A 17,050-nucleotide genomic window follows, 5' to 3' on the forward strand; every position below is an offset into this window, starting at 1 on the left:
TTTTTAATTTGACTATGCTCATCCAATCTACCTGAAACAAAGGAAAAAAGTTTCTTTTTACAAAGGGAAAATAGTATTTTTGGTCCCAAATTATAGTTAAATTCCGCTTGTGGTCCTTCTAATATGTGAGTTAACATATTTAACCTTCAATTTAGTAAAATTTATATTTTGGTACCTTTAGATAGAAAATATGCTATATTTGACTATCTATATCTTGATAGAACTATATTACCGTCAAATTTGAAATAACATTACAAATTTAACATATAAAACATGATTAATTTAGTGGTTGAACGAATTATCGGTAAATTTATAAATACTCATAAGCAAAGAGATAAGTCCATAATTCAATTAATTGAACATCTAATGTGCTTAGGCAAATATTAAAAACGAAAAAAGGGTCAAATTTTCCTCTATACACTCACAAATAAGCTATATTTACCCTTTGTTATACATACTTCTTCAACATATTTCTTCTTATCCTCCAACATTAGAAGTCATATTCACCCTTATACTCTAAAAAAAAAAAATAAAAAAAAATCATATTTATCGCTATTCCGTTAAATCTTCATGTCCTGTCTTAATGGCACTATTGACCTTTAAAAAAAAAAAAAAAAAAAAAAGGAAATAATAAAGGCGCCTATTCGGGTGAGTTTCCCGCCTAAATATAAAAAGTTGCCATTTTTCCCCAACAAAATCACTCACCATTTCTACAAACCCTATTTTCTTCACATCTCTCCAAAATTAAATATTACTAAAAATAGTAAATTACAAACAAAAAAGAATGAAGGGTGGTACAGTTCAGATCAATTGGCATGATACTAAGCCTGTTTTGTGCCTTGATATTCACCAACAAACTGGTGTTCTTGCTACTGGTGGTGCTGACTATGATATCAAGGTTAAATTACTACTTTACCCTTCTGAATTTGTCATTATTACTTCTTAATTTTCTATCAGTATTGTCGTTTAAATTAATTCGGAAAATATCATAGTTTGAATTTAGATTTTATCAATCGGGTCAGGGGCGAATTCAATGTATCGGTGCCACAGAGCATAAATTTATGTGTAAAAATAAATTCACTAAAAATGCAACAAGCACTAGATAATAAAATGGAGTTCAATGAAATTGAGATGAAATGACTACTTTACCCTTCTTCAATTACCCTTTTATTACTTTTAAATTTTGTCTCAGTGTTGTGTTACTGTATTTGGTTCGTCTTGCATGCGTTGATTATGCTTGTGGTGAATTTTGGTTTAAATTATCTAGTTGGTTCGTTAATTAATAGTTTGAATTCATTAGAGTTGATTTCTCAGATGATTACTCAACTAATAGTTATTATCTCAGGAAGGTGACTTTCTGAGATATTAATTATTAGTTGAGTGAGCACATGAGAAATCAACCCCAAAGAATGTAAATTGGGAAATGTGCTTTTAAGATAGATAGTGTAACAAAGGAGGTACAAGAACCTTTGAAATTCAAAAAGAAATGTAAACACAGTAAAGGGAAATGAAGAAGCATCCCTTAAGACAGAGGAAAATGTCACAATTCACTTATGCATTTTATTCGTTACTCCCTCCATTCCAAAATAAATGAATTTTTGGGGTGTGAGTGTGACACATCACTTAAGAAAGTTAATTAAAGATATAAATTAAAGGATAATATGTCAACATTTACCCTTTTGCTTCTTCCCAAACTTTTCCTAAAACAAGAGATAGTCAATGTTGGGATTATTGGAAGACTCATTAAAGATGAGGGTAATTTTGGAAAAAATTTAATTAATCCATTTTTGGGCTTTGGAAAATTCATTCATTTTGGATCATAAATTTATTGGAATAGAGGGAGTAATTAATAGTTTGAATTTAATTTTTGTCAATCGGGTAATGCATTTTTAAGATAGTGTAGCAAACCAGCGAGAAGAACCTCCGAAATTCAAAGGAAATGAAAACACAGTAAAGGGAAATTAAGAAACAAAGAGGGGAAGTCCAGAAAAGAAAGGGAAAAGGAAGGAAAGAGGGAATGATATAGAAGAAGAGGAAACGATGAAGAGAGCAAAATTAGGGCCCGTTTGGCCATGAAAATTGTGAGTATTTGAAAAAAGTAGTTTTTGTTTTCAAAGTGAAACATGTATTTGGGAATTGGAGTTGTGTTTGGCCATGAATGCAAATTGAAGTTGTTTTTGAATTTTTGTGAGTGATTTGGAGTGGAAAAAGTGAAAACAACTTTTTGGTGTTTTTCAAGTTCTGGAAAATTCCGGAATTTTATGGCCAAACATGATTTCCGAAATTCAACTCCAGAAAAGTAAAAAATATTCATGGCCAAACGGCCACTTAGGTACAAGGGTATTGCATTTCCTCTTCTGTTAGGATATCGCGAAGCAAGTCATGACGTGGACACACATTCATGATGCCATATTACATGTTGCTTTTTACCTCGAATGTCGTATAGAATCACCCATTTTAAAAAGATAATGTTGAAAAATGAAATTGTATCATTTGGCCCAGAAAGGTAACTAAGGTTGGCAGTTCAGCTACAGATTTTAGAACCATCTTCCTTGTAGGACAATATAAACAATGCGTGATATTCTTATTTATTTCCATATTTCAGCATGTGATATTCTTACCAATTGAGGATTCATCATTTCAATGAGTGCTAACATTAGTGGAACTACAGAAATTGTTATGAATTTTAGAGTATTCTTTTACCATCCAGTTAACCAAGCAACTATAATGTTTCTCCTCAGGGAGTGTCATGATCTCCTTACCGCTGACCCAAAAAACTCAACGTTGTTGAATTAATCCATAATGGCTGAGAGTAGGACGAACAACAGAACCAGTTGGTAACTGCCCCTTTGCCACCATCCTTTAAATAAGAATATAGGCTTCATTGGGTAGCCACAGACTGGATCACGGGCGGATGCAGCATGCTGACACTGGGTGTGTATATGCTACTTGTCAGAGGACCTACTTCAGAGTGATTTATTTCTCCTCAACCTCGAACTATAAGCCGAATATCCTTAGTGATTGTTGCTTAATAACTAACACAAACTCTTAAAATCAATCTAGCTCTTCAAATTCAACAGAATAATTCACATCTGATATAGATTGTTTTAGTGTCTGAAATGTACCAACTAGTTGAAGTTATTTACTTCAGCTTCGATCTGAAGTGACTCTGGCTTGGCGAATGTGAATTCTTTTGATTCAGATTGCAAGTCATGTTTATGATGGAATTTAAAATCAGACACTTAATATTGAATTATTAAGCACTAGTTTCAAAGTTAGCTGATATTTAAAGGACTTCTATACTATTTTATGCTTGGGATGAATATGATAACATCGGATTAATTTTTTTTTCCAACAGATGTGGGTGATTGATTCTGGAGAAAGTGAGAAGAAAGTGCCTTCAGTTTCATACCAGGCTAGCCTCTCTTACCATAGTGGTGCTGTGAATGCGCTTCGGTTCTCCCCTTCAGGTAAAGTTGTTCATCTTGCTGTGTTAAAAAGTTCTGATAGCTATTTTTTAGTTTCACATTGATTAAAGCATTAAATTTACAAGGCAAGAATCTATACATGCTTATATCCTGTCGAGTGTTGGAGTTTCCTCTGAAGCTGTTTTGTGCAATTTATGAGTTTGGTTGTTTGAACGACCTGGCCTTTTTCTCTCTGTTTCTGTATACCTCTGTGAAGCAAAATGTAATATTGGTTTTTGAGAGGGTCAGCATCGGATATAGTTATTGGCTTATTGCTGACTCCACTTAAGTTGCAATTAGCTGTGAACTTGGTTCTTCCTTTTTATTTTTTTAATTTTTTTTTTAAATTCCTATTTTTCTTTGACGTCCTTTAGTTTCAGAGCTGATAGCCTGTTAGCCAATCTCTTGAACTAATAAGTGCTGTGAGACGTATTTCTATCCTGGTGGCCTATGCAGTGCTTCAAAGATTAATGTTTGGAAGTTGGAATATCAGTTGTAGATGTTCTATTAGATTGAGTGATTTTCTGGGATTGATTTTATAGGTTATGAAATTCCTTTGTCTGAAACTTTTTGCTGGATATGTATTTGAGCACTCGTTGATCTGAGAACTGGAAATACAGAGTGGAGTGGGGAGCTTCTTTTGTAGTCAGATTTTTTAGATACTGAGTTGCAATGAAGTTCACGAAATCATCAATTACCTTTGACTATGTAGAGAAGGTTGCTCTTACTACAAATGAAACAACAGATAACGATGTTTCTGCAAGGTTTGCAGTATTTGATTCAACATGTCTGAAGCACATGTGATGGAGAGTCGTGGTGACAATCTTTTGGGGTTTTGACTTGCTTATACTGTTTACCATCTTACAAACCTCGCTTACATCTCTGGGTTGATCAATACATTGGAAATGTTAATGTAAATGTTAATGTTTCTGCTGACTTTGTAACTGTGGGTACTTCATTTTTAGCGACCTTTTCAGTTGTCAAAACTTTTATTATAGCTGATCTTCCAATGCACGCCTCCATCTGAATTCAAACTGTTGGATAATATACTTGTACCTATCTAGTCATGCAGAAAACTGAATTACAATTTTCTTGTAATATGCAGGAGAGCATTTGGCCTCTGGTGCAGATGGTATAGACTTGTCCCTATAAATCTCTCAATTTAGCCTGGAGCAAATAATTTAACAATTTCTACACTTCCACTTTTCATTTTCTTATCTACATGTATCCAAGTATCTTTGTATTTTTTTAAGAGTAACTACTCCTGATGTAGGTGGTGAGCTCATCATTTGGAAGCTACATTCTTCAGATGACAGCAAAACATGGAAAGTCCTAAAGACGTTATCGTAAGCCTTTCATTTGGTCCCATTGCCATTATGAATTACTAAGCACTCTTAGGATAGCTATGGAGTCGTGCTATGAACCATTAACTACTGTTTTTCTGGTTTTATTCTTATGGTATAGCCAGAGAATTATTGGAACATGCTATTTGGTTATTGTGATCTTTATCCTTTTTTGCTTGTCAAATAAATTTTTAGATCTGATGTTGGAAGAAAGAAAAAGTTTTGGGATGGGTTAGTGTTTGTGGGTAATGGGTCGATTAGGGTCATTTTAATTTAATGCAAAATTAATGGGAAATGGTGACTAGGATCCCAGGTGGACAATTTTAATGATGTGGCGATGCCACAGTGGCCATCCGTTAGAGGTGGGGGTAAATGCAAAAACTTTATTAACGGTAAGCGTATGGTTTATTAGAAATACTGATTAGGGGTAAATGTAAACTATTTACCAAAGTACAGGGGTAAATCTGACCCTTTTCCCGATATTATAACCACATGAAAAAGTTGAAGCGTTCGATAACAAGTAGCGTTGATTATTCTCTATAAAAAAACAAGTAACATTGATTATATTCTGTCATTTTTTTCCGTAAAATAAAGTAAATTAACGTAGATCATATTCTAAGGGTCTGTTTGTTTGCATTATATTTTGGTTTAAGCAGAATGTTGCAATAAACCAGCATCTGTATAATAGTCACTTATTTTGCAGGGAAAAACAGTTGTATGTGTTAATCAACATTTAACAAGAATATTATTGTACAATGTACATATAGTCAACTTTTGTTAACTCTACCCCAAATAATAAATAAACACAACATAAATAATCCATAATATTCTAATAACCCATTTTAAACAGACTTTTCGAATGTTGGTCATAACTTTCTAGCTTAATATTACTGCAAGAAAGTGCTTTGAGACTCTGATAATCATGGATAAGATATTTCACCTAATGCCTTCAAGTGACAAAAGGATCAGAATCATTGTTTTAATAGAGTTATTTCTAATTTGATACTAGTACTCATGAGTTTACTTTTCGCAGATTTCACCGTAAGGATGTATTGGACTTGCAGTGGTCTGCTGATGGTTCTTTTTTGATTTCTGGTTCTGTTGATAATTCGTGCATCATATGGGATGTCAATAAAGGTAAGAAATAAAAGAGGATCTAACTAAGATTTTTTGACAAGATAAAATAAACTTTATACTGACAGTTGGCCAATTCCTTCATCAGGTTCTGTTCATCAAATTTTGGATGCTCATTTGCACTATGTGCAAGGTGTGGCATGGGATCCATTGTCCAAGTACACTGCCTCACTCAGTTCGGATAGATCTTGCCGGATTTACAACAATAAACCATCTAAAACAAAAGGAGTTGAGAAGTTGAATTTTGTGTGTCAACATGTCATTATGAAGGTTGAACCGCAACTGCCGGATGAGTCCAAGGTCAAATATCATATCAATTTCTCTGTGCCTTCTTAATTATAAGTGAATGTTACATGCATATTAACTTTGGCTCTTCCAAATTCATGCAGTCTACTAAAAATCATCTCTTTCTTGATGAGACACTGCCATCTTTCTTCCGAAGGTTATCTTGGTCTCCTGATGGTTCCTTTCTGCTTGTGCCTGCAGGTACAACCTTGAAACTTAGAAGTCCTAATTATGAATCTGTGCATTTTGATCATTCTTTTGACTCCTTTCCCGAAAGTTATTCATCTCTTTGCATCTTTCCCCCTGCTCCCCAACCCTCCAAAAAAAAAAAAAAAAAAAAAAAAAAAAGGACAAAGAAAACCATCAGAGACAAAAAAGAAAAAGGAAAGCTCTATCAAGACTTCATGTGTTCTTTGTCTTGACCAATAAACAGTTTGTTTTTCATCTAATGAGTTTTACAATATTTCTCTACTTCCAGAATAAGCCAATAATGCAGCATTAGGTCCTTTTTGGGTCCAAATATAAAAGTAGCGCACTGAAGTTTTCAGATTAAAATCATCCAATAGCCCTCTTTGTGAACTGTGTCTTAGACATTTTTGTAGTGTCAGGTTAATATACCCATCACATCTGTTGCAATTCTCATTTAAGATCTTTGGACTCTTCATTTGCATTTCTTGCAATTTACTGCTTTTGAAGAGAGAATCTTCAAGAGAGAGAATCTTCTTCTTCGTAGCTGTTTCTTCATGTGATGTGATAGTGCTAATTATTATTATTATTATTATTATTATTATCTTATTATTATTATTCCATTATTATTATTATTATTATCGTTTTTTTGGGGTGGATGGGGGGACAAGGGAATTGGCGAAGTAAAGGTAGAAGGTCTGAGAATAGATGTGTTTTGCTATTTCAGGTTCTTACAAGTTTGCACCTTCTTCAGAACCAGCAAACACTGCTTATGTGTTTTCTAGGAAAGATCTCTCAAGGCAAGGTTCTTCTTTTTGGTACTATTGTATTTTTATTAGAGCGAATCTATTCTATTCCCTCTAGCTCACAACAATCTGATACGTACGCCTCAACTTTATGGATATTGACAGGCCAGCTTTAATACTTCCAGGTGCCAACAAACCTGTAGTTGCTGTACGCTTCTGCCCCATGACATTTAGCTTGAGAGGATCAAGCAATTGTAGGTTCTCCTGCTGAATTCCTTTTTGATCTGATTGCACTAGGTTATGCTCTGATACCCAATCCTTTTTAATGACTGTAGCATCCTTGTTCGAGCTTCCTTATCGTCTGATTTTTGCTGTGGCTACATTGAATTCCTTGTATATCTATGACACAGAAAGTGTGCAACCAATAGCCATCATAGCTGGTCTTCATTATGCTGCTATTACAGATATAGCATGGTATTCCTGGCTTCCTTGCTCTTTTTCAAATGCTGTCAGCACTCCCGTTCTCTTCCGTGAAGCATTCTAGAAATTTGTTTAATTCCTTTTCTTTTGGCCTAACTCAAAATGATAATGAAGGTCGGCTACTGGGAAATATCTGGCTTTATCCTCCCAAGACGGTTACTGCACTCTGCTAGAATTTGATAATGAGGAACTGGGATCAACTTTCTGTAATCCAGGTTTGCTGTGTTCCTCCAACTGATTGTTATTGTTTTGATCATGTGTTCTTCGTCATCCTGACCAAATATGTGTTTCTGCTTGGAAATTATTTGCAGAAAAAGAAATTGCTGGAGATGAACAGAAACGGGAAGAAAATGTTCCGGAAACTATTGGCTGTGAGAAGCCCATGGATGTAGATAATGGAAAAGCAGAAGAGAAAACAGAAGTGAAACAAGAATCAACACTATCAACCCCTCAAATTTCTAAAAAGGCTGCCAGAAAAAGGATCACACCAATGGCCATTGATTGATTTTGATAGTTCTCTGAAATTTTTAGTGCTCTTTTGTTGTATTAGCTTTTATTAGGGAGTGGCGCTTGGAAAATGTTGGGGGAAATTTGGAGGACTTTTCATGTACATTTGTATACCAGTAGTAATGTAAGCCAAATCATTTGCTTATTGTTTTTCCTGTTATATATATCTGGAGTCCCTTTGACCTATTTTATACCTAAATTAGACGAACATTAGATAAGTTTGTTCGGTCAATTGATTTTGTAACCCTTAACAATTGTGTCTATTTTACAAGATGTTTTTATTTTTTCACATAATAGATTTTTCCACGGTCATTTTCTTCTATTTAAATTATAAATGATTATGTTGAAAGTTTTACTTGAGAATATATTTAGCAAGTAGAGTAATATCATCATGATTCAATTATTTCAGATAGTAAGTACTTACTAATTTTGGTGTAACAAATTTGTTAAAGGTTTATATTAACCGTAACAACAGTAACAATTTCCAGTGACCATCGCTTAATTTAAGCTCAAAGACGTATTTTGATTGCTGTAAATTAAAAATAAAAAATAAAATAAAAAAAAGTACAAGTCTAAAATAAGTTTCGAACGACATCAACTTGGACAAGCATGGAAGGGAAGTGTTGCGATTTCAACTTTCTGGTGTAACACGAATTTAATGAACAAAAGAAAGCTCAAGAGATGTCAAACTTCATATGTAACACTTCTCATTAGTGTATAAATGACTAAATGTTGAAATACATTACATACAAATTTTCAAACATTACAAGAAACAAGACAAACATTCTGGGAATGATATACATTTTTCTCCTTCCCTCTTACAAAACAAATTTAGTGAAACCAAAAAAAAAAAAAAAAAATCAATTTCCCGGTACAAAACTATCTTCTCACTGTTACTATACATTTCTGTTCAAAATTGCTTTGCAAAATTGATTGACCTCCATAGAGAAACATAAGCAGAGTTCCTCCTTATGATACATCAGTTCAAGTTATTGAATCTGCAACAAACAAATAACATCACTAATTAGGAAAACAACTTTGGCCCATCTGGATATATAGAACATTTCTTTATAAGCAGCATTTAGCTAAAGTGAACGAGTTTTTGCAGCTACAGTGGCATATACAACAGATTTAGCGAGTAAAAAAGAACCCTCGCCACTAATAGCACAACTCTACTTTATTTGGAAGTACCAGCTTAATAGGCACAGCACCAGCATCCCGTAAAATTTTCTTTCAACAATGGTCTCATAGTATACTATGCTTGAATTTAGCTTGGTAATGTAAAAATCGAACAGTGGCTCTACTTTTTCAGACCATGCAGTAAGGATATCACATTAAATTGCTAATCTCTCACCTTTTTCGCCACATTATATGTAGCTCAGAACTTAATTTCCTAAAGGTACAAAAAACCAACAAATCCTAGGAGTAATGATGTACTAAAGAAGATCTCAAATTCGACATGTTGAAAATTCATAAAGTTAACTGAGTCTGTGCTTTATGCCAGGTAGATTCAGACAAGAGCAGAAGATACAAAAAATTACACTTAAGACGCCCTAATTTTTTAACTTCGATGCCTTGATGTCTGAGTACACACTGGTTGTTTGAGTTCACTTAGAATTGGGATTAATCATAACACATCACACAGTAGGAAAAGAGAATACTACTGAATTGACCAACTTTATACGAAAATATCAAAACTTACTCTCTTTGTTGATGCAATGGCGTATGGCGATAGCTACCATGCAGGTACGAAAAGACCATTTCGTTCCAAATATCAGGAACTCCAGGTAGACACCAGTGGCTGCAATCAGACAGAGATGGATTATCGCTCCAAAGACCAACATGTGCATCTTTCCTGAACGCAGACATGGGAGTTATGTGCAGCACATTAACTGGAACTTTCATGCTGTTCGCCACCTGTAATACGGCATCTGAAAATGAGCTACTCTCTTGACCGCTAGTCTCTGAAAGAGGTTGATTTGTCACATTGCACAACCGCAGAGTTAGATTGCTGATGCAAAACCAATATGTATTCATTAGTTGCAATGATATAGGATGTTAGATCTTAAACCAACAAAAATAATGCAACTCTGAGAAACAGGACAACAAAAGAAGCAGCAAGCTCAATGACTAATAAAGAAGGTTCATTTGTTCAATGGAAAAAGAAGAAGGGATATTCCGGAATTATTTGTAACGGAGAGGTATACGGGGCTAACTGTTCAATGAGGGTAAAAGGCTAAAAGTAAAAAGCAACTGTTCAACGAGGTGAAGAAAATTGATAACTACAACTGTTCAAAGCGGGTGAAAAGTGTAGAAGTTTGATCATTTAGGGTGTGTTTGGTAGGAAGGGGAAAACGTTTTCCAATTTTCCCATGATTGGTTAGTCAAAAGTTTTGCAAACATTTTCTCTAAGAAAACAAGTTCCTTAAAAATGAGGAAAATGACTTCTCTAATGAAACTACGGAAAGCAAGTTCTACAAGTGGCATTGCACAATAATTGTCTCCTAACCACACAACCCCCATAACCCCCATCCCCACCACCCCAACACCTTACCTCCACCCCCACCCCCATAGTGTTTACCTAGATTATATACAAAAGCTTTTGGGACTATATTTTCTGCTAACGTATCAAACACCAGAAAATAAGTAAGAAAATCTTAGAAAGCGGAAGGTTGTCTGCATCAGTTGGTGTTACATGTGTAAGGAGACGGGTGAGGACGTGGATCATCTTCTATTATCTTGCGGGCTAACCATGAGGCTATGGTGGGATATGTTTAGGTGGTTTGGTACTCCTTGGGTAATGCCTAAAACCGTGAAAGGGTTGGTGTTCAGTTGGAAGAGCGGAAGAAAGAAGAGAAGACGTAGGGCTTGGAACGTGGTTCCACTTGCTTTAATGTGGGTAGTTTGGAAGGAGAGAGATATGAGAGCTTTTGAAGGTGTGGAGTCGAGTTTCTATCAATTAAGTAGTTTACATTCCCTTATTTTCTTTTGGTGGGAAAAGAAAGCTCCTTGTATAGATGATTAGGTGGAGTTTGTAGAGAATCAAATCCTTTTGTAGACGCTTTACCTTTTGGTATACCCCTTGTATACGGCCAATTTGGCCATGTCTATGAATGAAAATATATTTACTTGATCCAAAAAAAAAAAAAAGAAGAAGTAAGAAAACCACTTATTTTCCAGGTTTTCTTTCATACCAAACACACCCTTAGATTTAGTCATATTTAACACTGGAGAACATCATATTATATTGAACAATTTCCATGCAATTGGAACAGGCAGAAACCGACATTATAACTTTTCGAACATCAATAAAATTCACAAGATCTAATTAAGACTTTAACATCATTTGTCACTTTTGAACAAAGTCTCAAAACATGTTGATGTGTCATGATCCGTTCAAAGTTGTACTACGATATCAAAATTACTTTGAGTTTGTATTATAGTCTGGATGTATTTCTAGCGCAGTACTCTCTTTTTGCTGGAGACTCTCAATAAAACTTTCATTACTTATTAAAAGAATTAACGTTGAATCTTGAAATATCACAGGAAATGTTCAAACAGTTACATCCAATTATTACCAGCTCCAATTTGTAGAAACTTTCTACTGAGAGATCCAAAAGCATTCATCTGTATAGAAGGCATAGCTATCAACAAGTACCTCCAATGAGAAGGTTCAAACGTTCTGAAGAAAACACGTGTCCTGTTAGGGTTAATTTTGGTATCAATCCAGGATGACCAAGTGTCAAGGGCAGTTCTGAATGCCGTCGGAATTGACATTCCAATCCTCAGTGCATTATTTACTTGGAAATAGCACCCCCTATTCAAAGAAAGAAATAGAAGCATTGTGAGAACAACCGAAACACAAAATACCAGCTTCTGCATGAAAATTAAGGAATCACTATTACAATATCTAGCTCATGAAAGTTTCCTTGATCTTACTGTGTTGCAATTTAGCATTTCTTAAAACCTACTGACGGAAATGCATTCACACAAGATGTATCCAAGAGAGAAATGAAAAATATGGAGACATTTCTACCTTAAGTTGATTGATGCGAGCTAGCTTTAGAATACAGTAGATGTACAAAAACCAATACAAGATTGCCTGGAAACTATAAACGTTTGGCCTACAAATGTTATCCTCAGAAAGCATATATGCCGCTACAACTTTCAAGTTTTGACCTAAGGACAGTGAAATACTGGAAAACAAGTTAAGAAATCTAATGAGAACACTGAAGCCCATTGCACATGTGAGTTCGGAAAATATAAGCAGGAGGGAAAAGAATGAGTTTTTGCTATTCATTTACTGTCTATCATATCCAGAGAGCAAAAGGAGAATAGTTAATAAGTATTTTGGCAGACAACTTAAGATTGAGAGAGAGAGCAGACCTTCCTGCTTTCTGCATATTCGTATGACGAGTGGCTAATACTAAATTTCTTTGAAGGCCTTCAATAGATGATTTAAGGTAACTAATGAAACTAAACAGAAGCAATGCGTCCATGCATGAGCGGCTCCTAAAATGAAACCTTTCACTGTGGGAACAAAACTACTACTCCCTCTATTTCAATTTGTTTGTCTTACTTTCCTTTTTAGTCTGTTTAAAAAAGAATGCCTCTTTCCTAATTTTTTTTTTGGTTTCACATCCGGTGTCTGGTACCTGCATTGAAGCCCGACTAATTGGAATTCGTGCCGCGTAGGGCCCCATTCGGGGGGAGCGCTTCCTACCAAGGATTTTTCCATACCCAGGCCTCGAACTCGAGACGTCTGGTTAAGGGAGGAGCAGCCCCATCCACTCCACCACATCCTTTGGTGGTATTGCCTCTTTCCTAGTTTGGCAACTCATTAATTTTAACATCTCACCTGGCATGTTTAAGATCACAAGGTTAAAGGGCATTTTAGTACATTACACATAGCTTTAGTTTAAGACCACAAGATTCAAAAGTCTTCTTTACTTTCTTAAACTCCGTGCTCAGTCAAACTAAGACAAACAAATTGAAAAGGAGGGAGAACTTACTACCTTCCAATCCAAGGTAGTTGGGTCAGCGTTATGACACTGTGGAACAAGCAATCCCACTATTAAGTGGCTTTAACACCTGTCCTATTGAGACTTCAACAAATTCTTACGGGAGCACATGGATGCTCACACGTGCTAAACAAGCGTGGCTAAAGAAGAAACATCCATATGTGAACATACAAACAAAAAGAGGCTTTCTGCTTTCTTAGGAAAAAAGAAACATCTTTTACTAATATTCATGAATGTAGGAGTGACAAAATCCAGACAAGTGGGTAACAAAAGGAGGAAACAATAATGACGATTAAAAGGGTGAGTCCATATATGAAGGCCCTTCCATATATTAAGGATATTTTAGTTCAATGATAATTTTGCAGTATATGAAGGTAGTTACAGTTTGCTATCATGTAGATATACTCGCGAAGTAACGAAAACTTGTGTTGGTAAAAGAACAAAGTGCACTTACACTCCAAAAAGCTTCCCAGGGACCCACCACTGTCCAGAATTGAATATGAGGACGTCTGCATTGATCCACTCGTTGCTGATATCGTCAAGCTTATCCAACTTAAGGGTTGATCTAACTCTCTTTATTCCATATTTAGAAGACCAAGTATGTTGGACAAGGAATACTGATCGATAAAATTCAACGGTGAAATTGAAGGAACTAAACCTCACTCCCAAAAAACGGATTACTTTTGTGATCTTATTCCCATTTACTTCATATACACTTTCCTTATCTTGCACCCCCGTCATTAACAAACATATCAAAGACTCCCATTGAGTCCTACTCATCGAGTCTCCTACAAATACAATTCTTTTATTTCGAAGAATTTCCAACATATCATGCACATCAAACCTAGGGATTTCACAGTTCCGTGGCTTCCACCTCCACTTAAGATAATCACTATCCGTTCTACCATTAGCCAAACAGTTGAATCCTTTCTCCACAAAGGGGCATTCCGAGGCATTGTACAAAGGATAGCTTTTATCGACTACCCATTTTCCATCATATATGTCACAAAAACTATCCGAACCATTAAAACTAACAAGATTCTCCTCATGAAATGCTTTTGTAAGATTGGGTAGGACATATAAATACCCTCCTCCAATTGCCAAGAAAAAGGAAACAACAGATCCAATCGCTATAAGTACACGAAAAAGTCTCGAAACCTCGCTTTTCCTACTACTAAATCTAGGGCTGCTAACCGACTTATCGAACAATCTAGGGCTACTAACTGTCAATGCCCTCTGTTTATGAGACAGACTTCTACTGAAAGTACTCATTTTTCCCCTAGTTATTGGTTCCACCACATCCAGTAACCAATACAATCACATTCAAAACACATTCTATAAATAACCATCAGCAAAATATCCTAGAAACCACTTGCCCAACTACCATTTTACCAAATCCAAAAACCCCTTTGAATCTTGATTCACTTAATCAATAAAAACTCAAACTTTAACATAAAATACCATTTTACCAAATTCAGTAGAACCCCTTTTGAATCTTGATTCACTTAATCAATAAAAACTCAAACTTTAACATAAGATACCATTTTACCAAGTTCAGTAGAACCCCTTTTGAATCTTGATTCACTTTCATCAATAAAAACTCAAACTTTACCATAAAAAACTACCAAAAACCATAGATACAACCATTGATTGTGTACCAAAAGACAAAAAAATCACACCCTTTTCAAAATCTTGAATAAATCTGAAGCATTTACAAAGAAATACCAACAAAAAGTTGTCCCAAAAGAGGAGATTTGGGAAATGATTTAGACAACTTACAGTGGTTTTCTTAGCAAATCTTGAATTTTGGTAAATAATAGATGGATTTGGTGATTATTATTATGGAAAGAAAGAAGCAACCGAATGAATAAAGAAAGAGAGATTAGTTGGAGATTGGTACGTGGGATGCAGACTATCCAACAGAACACAGAGAGTGGGTGCCCTTTTTTTTCTTCTTTTTTCTTTTTTTCCCACCATTTTCAGTTTCCTTGTTATTATTTTGTTCAAAGTTTGTTTTTTTTGGTCACCGGTTCAATTGTTCTTATTCAAATTTGGAAATTTCTAGTCTATATGGATGGTGGACAAGAAATTTTTTAGAAAATGCAAGCTCATCTCATATCAAAAACATATGATGTACTTTAAAGTACTTTATTTAAATCTTTATTAGGTTGCTTATTTATTGTTGAATTCTAATACATTTTCTTGGCCTTTAATTTTGTTAATAAGTGAATTTTATTACGGTGAAATCGATTCAATAAAAAAAAAAAAAAAAAAAGATAATTCGAGTAGATCTTAAAATAATTTATTGCACTTTTTATTATACTTTTTATTTAATAATGAGCCACTAGACACTATGGACCTACTACATCTTTGTCGATAATAGTCTGTACGATGATTTTAGTTCTGCACATAAAAGGTACTTGTTATATATTTATTGATTTGCATAAATAATGAGTCGGCGTAATTTTTTCTCTCCATTTGTAGAGCCTCGTAGCAGTTAAAGATTGAATCCATGTTATGTTTAAAGGCTGTAATTTTGTCAAAACAATTTTTTTATACTAAATGAACGGCCAAAGTATAAGAATAATAATTAATTTTTAAATATATTATCATATAATTCAAATTTGTCTGTGATAGGACAGCTATAACTTCATAAAATCAAACCGTCCCTAGTCTCCATGCAACTCTAGTTGTGCCCCACATGCGCCGTGTTCCTGGGATTTGGAGGAGTTTACTTAATTTATTCTAAAAATGTCTTTCAATAATTATGGACGGAATTCCGGAAATTGTATGGATATGGTGTTGGAAATATTAACAATATTAATCAGTAAAATGAACAAACGGATAAAATTAACTTATTGGATGAACGCTGCATCGTGAAAAGTTATTGCCTTGAAAGCAGTTTCGGACCGATTGTGGTGCAAGTCGTTTAGCCCTATCGTTCTCCAAGGTCGCGTGGCGAGCAAGATTTTCAAGATGAGTTCAAAAATATGAAGAGAAACATACGAAGGTTTCAAGGGGTTCAACACCTACCATATATACATAAAAAAATAATTTTAACCTTCAATATACACTGTAATTTTCTGTCGAGGGGGTTCGTCGATTACACTTGGCTCCGCCCCTGTCCAAGGTACTACAACACTTCCAAACACTTATACTAGTGGCCGGAAGTTTGGAGGTTGCACAAATACAATTGCCCAAAAAGAGAAGGAGAAGAAGAAAGGATTTTACTTTTGTCTTTTTTGCTATGTAAAAATATGATCCCATAAGATCATATATACATCAAAGTATTTAGCTTTTTTTTTGAAAATATTTTTTATCAAATTATATGAGTAATTAAGGTCATAAAAACTATTGTAATGAAGGCCAAAAAGACAATGTCCATAAAGACAATTCAAAACATTTTTCTTCATTATGAAGGCTATCATTGAGACTCATAAAACATATAATCAATTCTTCTTTTGATCAAAATTATTTGTAGATATTATATAAATTTCAAAGATGTTTCTTATTCTTTAATTGAGATATTAAAATATAAGTATATATTTTACATATGGCTCAAGGAATATGCCACCAAAAGTCTAAAGGTTTCATGTTGAGTATGACTAACGATAGATCGGAGGATTGGAGACAGGCAACGGTATTAATGATAAAGTGGAGGTTTGGGGACAGACTCGAGTCTAAAGGTTTCATGTTGAGCAAAGACTAAAACAGAGAACGCTACTAAAAAATGGGAAAAATCGGCGGTAACTGACGTACTTCCGTCGGTTATTTTTTGCGCCAAAATTATTATTATTTTCTAAAATAAACCGATCGACTCTGTCGCTTTTTATATTTTTTATACAAAAACCGACAGACTCCATCGGTTTTTAGAGCGTAAA

General features: G+C 34.7%; 2 protein-coding genes across 3 annotated transcripts; one reads left to right on the forward strand and one right to left on the reverse strand.

Annotated features, from left to right (window-relative positions):
- The first annotated feature begins 604 nt into the window (after positions 1-604).
- Positions 605-8,334, forward strand: LOC132059311 (chromatin assembly factor 1 subunit FAS2). Its single transcript, XM_059451889.1, has 12 exons — positions 605-898; positions 3,359-3,470; positions 4,573-4,599; positions 4,741-4,813; positions 5,844-5,947; positions 6,033-6,244; positions 6,334-6,430; positions 7,143-7,220; positions 7,332-7,415; positions 7,497-7,635; positions 7,756-7,856; positions 7,953-8,334. The coding sequence occupies exons 1-12, from the start codon at positions 785-787 to the stop codon at positions 8,144-8,146; spliced, it is 1,335 nt and encodes a 444-aa protein (XP_059307872.1). The 5' UTR covers positions 605-784; the 3' UTR covers positions 8,147-8,334.
- A 496-nt stretch (positions 8,335-8,830) lies between these two features.
- LOC132059312 (protein trichome berefringence-like 7) lies at positions 8,831-15,137 on the reverse strand. 2 transcript variants are annotated; one of them, XM_059451891.1, is made up of 4 exons: positions 13,624-15,133; positions 11,807-11,965; positions 9,851-10,159; positions 8,831-9,146 (listed from the first exon to the last, which is right to left on the reverse strand). In XM_059451891.1, exons 1-4 carry the CDS (start codon positions 14,439-14,441, stop codon positions 9,128-9,130), a joined length of 1,305 nt encoding a protein of 434 aa, XP_059307874.1. In that variant the 5' UTR covers positions 14,442-15,133; the 3' UTR covers positions 8,831-9,127. The 2 variants fall into 2 exon arrangements, with proteins under 2 accessions (XP_059307874.1, XP_059307875.1); XM_059451892.1 differs by lacking the exon at positions 8,831-9,146 and having other exon boundaries at positions 10,022-10,159; positions 11,727-11,965; positions 13,624-15,137.
- Positions 15,138-17,050: the final 1,913 nt, after the last annotated feature.

This window comes from Lycium ferocissimum, chromosome 6, assembly GCF_029784015.1.
Source record: "Lycium ferocissimum isolate CSIRO_LF1 chromosome 6, AGI_CSIRO_Lferr_CH_V1, whole genome shotgun sequence".
Taxonomy (NCBI): Eukaryota; Viridiplantae; Streptophyta; class Magnoliopsida; order Solanales; family Solanaceae; genus Lycium; species Lycium ferocissimum.

Excerpts from the sequence above, each read along its gene's own strand:
- LOC132059312 (XM_059451891.1), bottom strand. The coding sequence starts at position 14,441 with ATGAGTACTTTCAGTAGAAGTCTGTCTCATAAACAGAGGGCATTGACA. Across the intron at positions 11,966-13,623 it reads CCTGGGAAGCTTTTTGGAGT|GGGGTGCTATTTCCAAGTAA; the intron begins GTAAGTGCACTT and ends TTCTTTGAATAG. Across the intron at positions 10,160-11,806 it reads TTTGAACCTTCTCATTGGAG|CAATCTAACTCTGCGGTTGT; the intron begins GTACTTGTTGAT and ends GTTTTGCATCAG.
- LOC132059311 (XM_059451889.1), top strand. The coding sequence starts at position 785 with ATGAAGGGTGGTACAGTTCAGATCAATTGGCATGATACTAAGCCTGTT. Across the intron at positions 899-3,358 it reads GTGCTGACTATGATATCAAG|ATGTGGGTGATTGATTCTGG; the intron begins GTTAAATTACTA and ends TTTTTCCAACAG. Across the intron at positions 5,948-6,032 it reads CATATGGGATGTCAATAAAG|GTTCTGTTCATCAAATTTTG; the intron begins GTAAGAAATAAA and ends TTCCTTCATCAG.